Source organism: Amyelois transitella, chromosome 13, assembly GCF_032362555.1.
Source record: "Amyelois transitella isolate CPQ chromosome 13, ilAmyTran1.1, whole genome shotgun sequence".
Taxonomy (NCBI): Eukaryota; Metazoa; Arthropoda; class Insecta; order Lepidoptera; family Pyralidae; genus Amyelois; species Amyelois transitella.
The window spans coordinates 3,378,355-3,389,416 of NC_083516.1; the positions used below are offsets into that span (position 1 = coordinate 3,378,355).

At 36.5% G+C, this 11,062-nt stretch overlaps 3 protein-coding genes across 9 annotated transcripts; 1 reads left to right on the forward strand and 2 right to left on the reverse strand.

Moving 5' to 3' along the window:
- Positions 1-2,430: 2,430 nt before the first annotated feature.
- Positions 2,431-3,510, reverse strand: LOC106138266 (activating signal cointegrator 1 complex subunit 1-like). Its single transcript, XM_013339377.2, has one exon. It carries the CDS (start codon positions 3,508-3,510, stop codon positions 2,431-2,433), a length of 1,080 nt encoding a protein of 359 aa, XP_013194831.2.
- Positions 3,511-5,516: 2,006 nt separating this feature from the next.
- LOC106138296 (uncharacterized) lies at positions 5,517-11,023 on the reverse strand. 7 transcript variants are annotated; one of them, XM_060947449.1, is made up of 3 exons: positions 10,260-11,023; positions 6,431-6,938; positions 5,517-6,236 (listed from the first exon to the last, which is right to left on the reverse strand). In XM_060947449.1, exons 2-3 carry the CDS (start codon positions 6,756-6,758, stop codon positions 5,590-5,592), a joined length of 975 nt encoding a protein of 324 aa, XP_060803432.1. In that variant the 5' UTR covers positions 6,759-6,938; positions 10,260-11,023; the 3' UTR covers positions 5,517-5,589. The 7 variants fall into 7 exon arrangements, with proteins under 7 accessions (XP_060803432.1, XP_013194865.1, XP_060803431.1 ...); XM_013339411.2 differs by lacking the exon at positions 10,260-11,023 and adding an exon at positions 8,745-8,881; XM_060947448.1 differs by lacking the exon at positions 10,260-11,023 and adding an exon at positions 8,456-8,881.
- LOC106138298 (uncharacterized) lies at positions 8,050-9,373 on the forward strand. The gene is made up of 2 exons (XM_013339414.2): positions 8,050-8,338; positions 8,874-9,373. The coding sequence occupies exons 1-2, from the start codon at positions 8,050-8,052 to the stop codon at positions 9,371-9,373; spliced, it is 789 nt and encodes a 262-aa protein (XP_013194868.2).
- Positions 11,024-11,062: the final 39 nt, after the last annotated feature.

Consider the following 11,062-nt stretch of genomic DNA (forward strand, 5'->3'; position numbering starts at 1 on the left):
CATTTGCATGATGCAAGATTTTATAAAAAAAAATTGCCCTTAAGAGCAATTTTTGTTTCTCAAAACATTCATGCATGTACGATACTTATGTATGAGTATTACAAAATTATTACATAATTAAGAAAAAATAGAACCTTGATGATATAGACGAAAATTTGATCCATCCTAACCCTGAGTGAATAAGAAAAAAAATAAGTCAGTTCTCACAAATTCCTAAATTCTCTTTAAAAATTCTAATTACAGATTATAAGCATAAGAAAGGAAAAAATAGAGATGATGAGGGTTCTAATAAAGATGATAAGGGGCCCAATAAAGATGATAACCAGAATAATAAATCATCTTCTTCCACTGCACAAACTACTACTACTACTGTACCCACTGCTACTTATGCACCCACATCTACAACTGCACCCACTACTACAACTGCACCCACTACTACAACTGTACGCACTACTACTACTACACGCGCTACTACTACTACTAAACGGACTACTACACGCGCTACTACTACTACTACACGGGCTACTACACGTGCTACTGTTCGCACTACCCAACGTCCTCCAACAACAACTACTCGACGAAAAGGGTTCACAGTTGAATATACCAGAGGCAGAGAAATAATTAATATACAGGATAGCTATGGCGTTGCATCAAACTATTTGAGAGCCGAGAAAAGACTTTATGGAGGAAGATATAGCGTTCCTATCGAAAACATAGTGAGACCAACAAAACAACCATTCGAATTCAACAAAAGTACGAGAAGGCTTCTATCTCTTTTAAGGCGCCGTTTAGTACCATAAATAATTTGAAAAAATATTTGTTCCTTTTTCTTTTTAATAAACGTCAAAAGACAGTATGTATAGTGCAACCTAGGATGTTTTACATAAAAATAAAGTTACTACTTATGTAGCTGCCTGTCTAATACCTTGTCCGTAGTTCACAGCAAAAGATAACATTACTCTTTTAATCATCTTCTTTCTGGCGTTCGTTCCGAATTGCGTGCCGAAACGCAGGTATACATACATACATACATAAAATCACGCCTCTTTCCCGGAGGGGTAGGCAGAGACTACCTCTTTCCACTTGCCACGATCTCTGCATACTTCTTTCGCTTCGTCCACATTCATAACTCTCTTCATACAAGCTCGGCGGTTTCGGGTACTTTTGACCTGACCCTTTACCAGGACGTCCTTAATTTGATCAAGATACGTTCGTCTAGGTCTTCCCACTCCGACCTTTCCCTCCACACTCTCCTTGTATATCTGCTTAGTCAACCTGCTTTCATTCATCCTCTCCACATGACCGAACCATCTTAACATACCCTTTTCTATTCCTGTAACTACATCTTCTTTCACATCACAACATTCCCTTATCACGCTGTTCCTTATCCTGTCACTCAATTTCACACCCATCATACTCCTTAACGCTCTCATTTCCACTGCATTTATTCTGCTTTCATGCTTCTTTTGCCATACCCAACTTTCACTCCCATACATTAATGTCGGGACCAACACGCCCCTGTGCACAGCCAGTCGAGCCTTTTTGGATAGTTTCTGACTGCTCATAAAGGCATGCAAAGCTCCATTCACCATGTTCCCCGCGTTCACTCTCCTTTCAATATCACTATCATACTTGCCATCTGATGTAAACTTTGATCCTAGATATACAAACTCTTTCGCTTGCTCCACTTTTTCTCCTCTTTTTACGCAGGTATATTGTGTGCAATAATAAATTGACATAAATTTAGTAAGTATATTGCTTTAGTATTATTTGTATTTAAGAGCCAGCATCCCACTAATCGCCTTGGTACGACTTAAAGTTAGTTTACATACAAGCGTATATACGTCTATATCCCTTGTGGGTTAGATAGAGCTATAAAACTGATAGGCCAAATTAAGCTTTACGACATCTATGGGTATGAGATAGAGTTGTAATATTCTTTTTTTCTATTGGTGCTGGGAAATTTTTTAAGTTAAGTTAATTTTATCATCAATTATTTTCAGCTTTTTAGTGTTATTGAAGCCGGTTTTACGTGATAAGTACTTAACATCTGCTCTCCTTCTCTCTATTAGCTCTGGTTCTTACTGGTTTTTGCTATCACTGACATAGTATAATGGTCCACCAGTCTCCTTGTGAGAAGATAAGCCCGTGTATATGACACACCATTTTTACAAATTAACTTACATGACTGCAGAGCTGATGAGCTGAGCTTATTACTAGACCTTCACCAAATTACCATGGGACTACACGGACACTCTACTTTTAAATGAAAAAAGAGTGATTAGGTTGGGTAAATATAAATACCGAAGATTTGCCGTAACATACATAAAAAAATACGGTGGAATTGAGCAAGAAAATATTTTTAATAAAACAATCCGGCGGCTTTACGGATAGCGGTTCGAGTTAAAGGCCTTCTCGACATTTTATAGACTATTGGAGAGAAATAACGCATGTCGGTAAGTAATACCCATCAGGTCCCACTACTTTCATCTGGGAAAGATGTATGTCTGATAGTGTGGAAACTCCAAAATCGTACTCAGAAAACTTTTTGAGAATCTTAGAACCATTGAAGCTCATTCTTTTGTTCCTGAGATTTCGTGAGTGTTCTTTTGCAACGTCCGCAGATTGGTTTCTGTAACGTGAATTAAGCAATGTTACATGCATTTTGACATTATCCCTTCCAAATTCTTTCTTCATGATGTGTGCTTTGAGAAAATATTGCGCTAATCCATCTGTAAGCTTTTGAAGTAAACCACTTGGGCCATCCTCTTCTTGCACATTACAATATAAGACATGAGTTGCTTTTGGGTCGTCATTCATACACGATAGACCTTTAAGACGTATTTTTATGGGGATATATTGTTGTATAAGTGGCATCACGACTTTTTCGCGAGCTTCAGTTAGCAATTTGGATGCATGCGATCTCTCCACATTGTCCGACAGACACATAACTCCAACAGTAAGGTGAAGTTTACGTCCACTAATGAACAATGAATCTTCGACACCATCATTCATCGAACAGCTACTAAGAACAGCTTCCTTAAATTTCTCAAAATTTTCCATAACTGTTGTTGTATTCAGAGGTAATGATATGAAATGTGTTGGCCGTTGTCTCATTCTAGCTGAAACCACAATATTATTTATTCGTTTTCTTGCAGCCATAACGTTTTCTATACTTGCCCCAATGATTGTTATATCCTCAGTTTGTTCCTGTTTTTGATTTGGTATCATAATATAAGCTTTTGTATCGTTTTCAATGCTTTTCTTTGTAACACCTTTTCTTCCAATGATGCAGCCTATATAAAGCTGTGACACATGTAAACTGGTCTTATATCTGTTATTGTCAATTTTGATAACTTCGATGCCAAAGTTTTCTTCATCTTCAGGCACGTAAGTAGATACTTCATTTTCACAGGAATAATTCATCGGCGACGACGCAGTATTTTTGGTCGTAGGATAATTCGCTCTATTGAATCTCCAATTTGTTTCTGATTTCAAACTAGAAGCCATATTCTAGTTCACTCTGAAGTCGAGGCGCTTCGCGTCGCAGTAGCTAAATATATCTTATCTACACTACGATGAAAAACAAAACAGGGCGTGATCGAAGTCAACCGGATAGATACGCCGATAAGTTAATGTGGACGCAGTAGATATTGTGAATGTTCTTATAAGGTAAAACATAAAAATAATTAATTTAAACCTACAAATGCGCTACTGTCCGTGAGCGGCAGTCGGCGGCACGTAGCGCCAGCCAGCTAGCGGCAGCTAGCTAGGTAGCACTTGGGCATGACCTCAACTAGACTGTACATAAATCGACAAAATTGCATCAATAAGTAATTAAAATCATGTTCAATGTTTTTACATCGAAAAACATTGAACATGAATTTAATTACTTCAATGACATTGAGACATCTAAATAAGTTAGTATATTTCGATTCGATTGTGAAAATGCATTGGAAAAGTCGTTCAATGTTTTTCAATGTAATTGATTTGATGCACTTTGGTTGATATGTGTAATATTGTCATCATGTAGCGCACCTATAATAAACTAATTTAGCCCTGTAATAAATAAATTAATGTAATCTTTAATTATTGTGATTCCCTTCGGAACACAATTTTGCGTAGATAGGAACGATTTCAGTGTGAGCGTCAGCGAACTAAACTGCGAAATGTCTGAAGACCTGCAGTACCTACTGTGTCATATTAGTGTCAATGTCATTGTACATACATACATACATACATAAAATCACGCCTCTTTCCCGGAGGGGTAGGCAGAGACTACCTCTTTCCACTTGCCACGATCTCTGCATACTTCTTTCGCTTCGTCCACATTCATAACTCTCTTCATACAAGCTCGGCGGTTTCGGGTACTTTTGACCTGACCCTTTACCAGGACGTCCTTAATTTGATCAAGATACGTTCGTCTAGGTCTTCCCACTCCGACCTTTCCCTCCACACTCTCCTTGTATATCTGCTTAGTCAACCTGCTTTCATTCATCCTCTCCACATGACCGAACCATCTTAACATACCCTTTTCTATTCCTGTAACTACATCTTCTTTCACATCACAACATTCCCTTATCACGCTGTTCCTTATCCTGTCACTCAATTTCACACCCATCATACTCCTTAACGCTCTCATTTCCACTGCATTTATTCTGCTTTCATGCTTCTTTTGCCATACCCAACTTTCACTCCCATACATTAATGTCGGGACCAACACGCCCCTGTGCACAGCCAGTCGAGCCTTTTTGGATAGTTTCTGATGCTCATAAAGGCATGCAAAGCTCCATTCACCATGTTCCCCGCGTTCACTCTCCTTTCAATATCACTATCATACTTGCCATCTGATGTAAACTTTGATCCTAGATATACAAACTCTTTCACTTGCTCCACTTTTTCTCCTCCAATCAAAATATTACATGCTGTCATTTCTTTCTCCATTTCAAAAACCAGTGTTTTAGTTTTACTTACGTTCACTTTCATTCCTTTCTCTTTTAAAGCTTCATGCATACAGTTTACCATCTCCTGTAACTCCTCCGCTGATGACGCCAGTATAACCTGATCGTCGGCATAGAGCAGACATTTGACGAGTAACTCATTCATCCTTAATCCACTTTTAGACTCTTTCAAATCTGTCAAACAGCTATCCATAAATAGGTTGAACAGCCACGGTGACGCAACACATCCTTGCCTAACGCCTTTCTCAATCTTAAACCACTCAGTGTGCGCTCCGTTGCGCAATGTCATTGTCAAGAGAGACTTAACAGTTTTGTAACGGCCATACAACAGAATAAATCAGTTTGTCATTGTTGTTTGTCAGTCATCATGCAAGCGAAGCTCGAATGTGTTTTATTTATAAATATCCTAATATAATCATAAATTCCTATATGAAACACCTACTAATTAATAATTAATCAAAATTAATTTCTCCTTTGAAAGGACAAAATAATTTTGATTGAGGAATTAACTAAGCGAATAGACTAGGTAAATGTTTAAAATGAAGAGAGCTTAAATCTGTTGAGTTTATTTAATAAGATGGGATTTAAATACGTATTTATTTAACAATAAAGTATTCAATATCAAGGGTTATTGAATATTGGGATTATAATTTGTCCTTGGAATTAATCCATATTTCGTTAACACGGTCGTTCCAGTTCTTCTATTTGTACTCAAAAAGGAGGAATATTGTGTTTTGGTTGGTCTTAAAAATACATTTTCTAGTGGGAAACTACCAATTTTCCCGTATTTTTCAATGTCATAAATCTTAGATGGTTTATTTGAATCCTTTGGATTAAATGGACGATACGGTTCATATTGGGAAGAACGAAAATAGCTGGGATGATTATTAACTTGATGATTAACATAATTGTATTGTTTACCAGGTCTAAATATTTTTCTCCCATTTTTTGTATAATCACTATCTGTAACATCCTGATTCTTTTCTAATTTCAACAAGTTGTTCTTTTTGGGTCGTGATGCAGGATTCTTACTGGATATTGTGATTCTTGTTTCACTAAATTTCGAGATTGGTATTTTATAATGTTCTGTAGTATTAACTTCCGTTGTTACCTCCTTTTTTTTCATAGTCTGTACTTCTATAAGTTTCTCTTGAATTATCATAGTCTGAAGTTTTGTTGGTAGGTCTATATTTTTCGTTGTCGTAATCTCAATCTTTTGCGTTGAAGTGGCAATTGGTATACTGCTCAAACTTTCTGTTATTTTAGTAGTGGTTTCTGCAAAAATAAATAGGAATTGAATATTAACTAAATATTTAAAATAATCTGATAATAAATACCCAGGTCAGGATTTTTTCTGTGATAGTGTCCTATTTATATTATCGTACCTCGAAGATCTTTGTAAAATTTTGCCTATGTCTAGGTAGTAGTGGACTATTCACAGCTGCGATAATTTCTTATCAAATTCGTACCTGAATTTCCAGCTGGCAAAATTTCTTCGACGTTGTTTAATAAATCCTCTAATTTTACACCATCTGGTAAGAAATCGTCAGGTTTTACACCAGGTGGCCACCCATTGTTACTAAACATCCCCGGACCAACCCATCCCGTTCCGGGGTCCGGCCATCCGTTCCCGGGCCACATATTCCCACTCCATCCATTCCCTGGCCAACTATTTGTAGGCCATTGAGCAATAGCTCCTGGACCCTGAGTATCGGGCCACAAAGCACCGAGACCTTGTTCGTTTCTTTCTTGTGACGCTGGTAGAAACATCATATTCTGCACGGGTGGCATGACCATCCTTTTGACACGTTTTTTAAATTGGCGGCGACTTAAATTCGTGGGATCTTTCAAATTTAAAACGCTACTAGCATTTCCCAAAATGTTGCGTTTAAAATTATAGTCAGTATTGTCAACTTCATCTGAGATATGTTCTAAACTCTTGTGGAGTAAGATGCTGAAGATTTGAATACTCGAAACCTGTAATAATATAAACTTATTTCAAAACTCAGTGCTCTTCCTCTCTCTCTCTCTTCCACAAAAAAGACTAAATATAGGCATTTCCTTAAATCTTCTGAAAGTAATATCTACTCTTGAACAATAAATTGTAGAGGCAATTCTTCCGAATCATTTCTTACAGGAACTTAATGCCATTCCGATGTCTATTGAAACCAAACAGCAAAAGGCAACTATAACACTATTATGAGGAATAAAAGTCGAAGACCTTGAATCTTAAAAATAGGATAAGGAATACAGGAATACAGCCGTCGCCTCAATAACGCCACAAGAATTGCACACACAGGTAAGAAGGAACATTAAGGAACAATTCCCCGATGACTGATCTTTACAGATGGGTATAAGAGAAACATGGTATTAGTTAATATTATCTATGAAGCATACAGATGAAATTAATAGCCTTACATGATTAAATTGCTACCATTTAAAAAACACTTACTAACCAATCTCATATTACAGAGCTTACTTGAAGGTATAGTCTCGTAAAACATTTTATCAACAAAATAAATAACTATAGCACTACACTTTGGATTTTATTATACACATTTTATTTATAAGGCTGTTACAAATTATTATATTTTTATACATGCACACATACAAGTACAACAAAATTTTACAAGTTGCCTAGCTAGTATTTTATTCTCGTGATAAAAAATATTTTTTTCCATAATGTTATAGCTATAAAGGGACGCTATTTGTTATGATATTGGTTAGTACCTATCCTTTACTTTTCTGATTCGGAATTCCAAAAGAGTTAGGTACTATTGTTAACTAGAAATTGATTTTATTTACATACGTTTTTAATTTTTATGGCAATGAGTTCAATATATAAATGCAGTTGAATATATGATGTTCGCAGCTGCTGACCTTTCAGATTATCACTATCTTACTCCAAAAAAGTTTGGGATTGACCGTAGATGATAATTCTAATTCTGTCTACAAATCAGATGGCAACAATTTAGAAAGTGTTGGTTCTAGTGATGAAAGCGCCTTAGAATATAGAATTGGGCACTTTTCTAAACGTTCTAAAGGAAAGGACTGTTCCTGCGATGACTGCACTGAATGTATCGACCAAATGGCAGCCGTATCACAGCCAGTACAGAATTTTTTGGTACTTCCCTTAGCTAGTATCAAGGAAAATAATGAAAAGACCGAGAATGCTATCGAGACGCCCGAAAGCCAGTGGCTTCATTTTCAGGAATATCCACCTGTTTGGCCTGGTTATACGTGGCCTAGTCTCGGATGGCCTCCTACTCCGTTGAATACATGGTGGCCAGACTTTGATCCTAATGATTTCTTACCAGAAGGAGTGAAACTGGATGACTTGTTTGATAATTTGGACAAGGAACCGAACACCATTAAAGGTAATAAATAATCTTATAATTACACAAATTAACATAACACATGAAATAAGAAAATTGATTTACTCCATATTTTTATATAAAAAATATTCTGAAAATTATGAAAAACTGTGTACCTACTTTCAAAGTGGCTAACACCACTGCATTTTATCAACAATAAAAAATGATAATAAAATCAATGTTTTTATCAATTGCATATTATAGTATATATAAAATATTATAATACTGGCACTGAAAGATGGCAAAGATGATATGCTAGCCTGAACATTTGACTTATAAGTGATGTCGCCGCGGAGATTGGACAAAGTAAAGAAAGAGATAATGTCGGAACATACAGAGATGAGACATCTCTATCTCATCTCTGTGTGTTCCGACATTTTCTCTTGAGATAAGAGTTAACTTAAGTTACATTCATGACACTTTATCTAATAGCTAGATTTTCTAGCAATATAAGATATCAGTTCTATTTAATAATAATATTTATCCAGTTAGTGTGAACTTAGCTAAACTGCGCTTCAATTTATTTCCAAATTTACAGATACTACAATGCAAACTAGTTCCACCATTACACCAACGTTACCGAACAACAATTTGAACACAATACCTACTACAAGACCAGCTCAAGATTTAATGAGTCTCAAAATAACCCATTGGCGAACCGAATTGTCAGTCTCAAAAGAAACAACTACGACCAAATTCAGGCCGGAACATTACAGTAATTTAGTAGAATCGGCTGAATCACCAACAACAAGAACCCCACCATCTGACTACTATCAAGATACAACAACAAGAACCAAGCCAACTGACAACTATAAAGATACAACAACAAGAACCAAGCCACCTGACAACTATAAACATACAACAACAAGAACCAAGCCACCTGACAACTATAAACATACAACAACAAGAACCAAGCCACCTGACAACTATAAAAGTACAACAAAAAGGTCGGTCAAATGCCAGTCAACACCGAAATGTGCCCCGAGAAAAACAACATTTGTACCAGAATTTTTATCATCATATGAAGCATTCGACTGATGTTCATAGGCCTACTCAGAAGACAACAATATGCAGTAGGCAAAAAAAATCAATTGCTATACTAACGCATATCTTATTAAAATAAGAGTTAGTACTTCTTAAGTTGATTAAAATATCAGTAATTTTATACATTTAAAATGTGCACGGGCCCATAGGGACCCGGTCATTTGGGAGGCGTTCATGGGGCCGAAGCCAACATGAAGAGGCCCTTTGGTACCTTTTTTTCTAGAGTGAGATGGCTGCAGCTGTGGAGATCTGTCCCTTGATGAACCATTGGGATACACCAACGGACAGCCCTCCCCAACTGCCAAACTATTGCCAGGTAGGGATTTACTTAGTCTGGGTCATGCGGATGGGATGCTAGTGGATTGGATTACTGGGCTATGGAGTGAGATACGGACATCTGCCTCGAAAACCTCTCACGTAATTTTGATTAGGCAGATGGTGACTCGCTGCTCATTGGCTATACAGCAGCCTGTGGGCACCCTAAATAAGCCACCATGCGGCGGCCAGGGCGCAACACGTTAAAAGCAGCTATAGGATGCCGAGAGGTGCGGCCCCGGTTTCACGAGCACGAGGTATGACCCCGCGCTGGTTTCCCCGCTATTACGCCATTACGTGCAATACACTTCCATCCTGGAGCATAGGATCTGCTCTTGCGACTCCACTCTTTTTATTATTATTATGTACACAAACTGATGTCATCCTGTAGTATTATACCTCTCTTTTTCTGTCTGTATGTACAGACAAAGAAAATAGAAGTATAACAGTTATAGAGAAATATACTATCTCAGCTTTTATTTTTTACTAATCTGTCTAATATATAAAGTACACAGAAAACATCGAGACAGATAATCACAAGAAACAAAATTACAATGGTAAATACCAAATAATAAACTTAATAAAATATTTAAATACAAGTTAACTGCAATTTAGTTCTTTCGAATAATTGCCAAAAATTGTGGGAGATTTAAATCATCATTGAAAAATCAAAAGAAATCTCTTTCAGCAGACCCGAGATGGGAGACATGATGGAAAGAGTGGCAGGCGTGTACTCCACTCACAGTACTAATTATAGACATACATAATAAACAAATAAATAAATAAAATATTATAAAATACATATGTAAATACCAAATAATAAACTTAAATAAAATCCAAATAAGCAAGGCTTGGAGAGATAATAATTTTTAATTAATTTTAATCTTCTATCTTAGTAATCTAGGAAAGTCGTAGACGGATTTTGTTCCTGTTTGAAAAGAGGGGGCTACCTGAGGAAGGTTTATATCTATATAAGTGCTTTCCATGGGAAGCTGGATGCGGGTCGCTAAATACTCTCTTAGTGAATTCCTCAATAGACCACGATATGTCAGTCAGCAGCAATTTAGATTTCGGTTTAGATATTTAAAGAGAAGCACAGAATTAGATAATTCAAAGAATGTGTGCTTTATTACAATGGTATAAGATCCATTATGATAAACATCTGTAAAATTACGTATAAAAGTGACGACTTCTTTGTTTGATTTTGTTATCACCTGTAAATATATTTATTGAATACTTAGTGTCACTGTCCCGCTGCCTAAGCAGTTCGAAGCTAAAATGCTGATGACGAGTGAGAGTTAGTTAGTCATTAAAATAAAACAAGCAAATAACACTTATTATTTATTATGTCTTAACGTAAGAAGTACA

Bases quoted from the DNA above. Each gene is read 5' to 3' on its own strand.
- LOC106138296 (XM_013339410.2), bottom strand. From the start codon at position 7,465: ATGTTTTACGAGACTATACCTTCAAGTAAGCTCTGTAATATGAGATTG. The intron at 6,939-7,417 runs GTTAGTAAGTGT...ATATTATTACAG, and splicing joins AGCTCTGTAATATGAGATTG to GTTTCGAGTATTCAAATCTT. The intron at 6,237-6,430 runs GTACGAATTTGA...TTATTTTTGCAG, and splicing joins TTTGCCAGCTGGAAATTCAG to AAACCACTACTAAAATAACA.
- LOC106138266 (XM_013339377.2), bottom strand. From the start codon at position 3,510: ATGGCTTCTAGTTTGAAATCAGAAACAAATTGGAGATTCAATAGAGCG.
- LOC106138298 (XM_013339414.2), top strand. From the start codon at position 8,050: ATGGCAGCCGTATCACAGCCAGTACAGAATTTTTTGGTACTTCCCTTA. The intron at 8,339-8,873 runs GTAATAAATAAT...CCAAATTTACAG, and splicing joins GGAACCGAACACCATTAAAG to ATACTACAATGCAAACTAGT.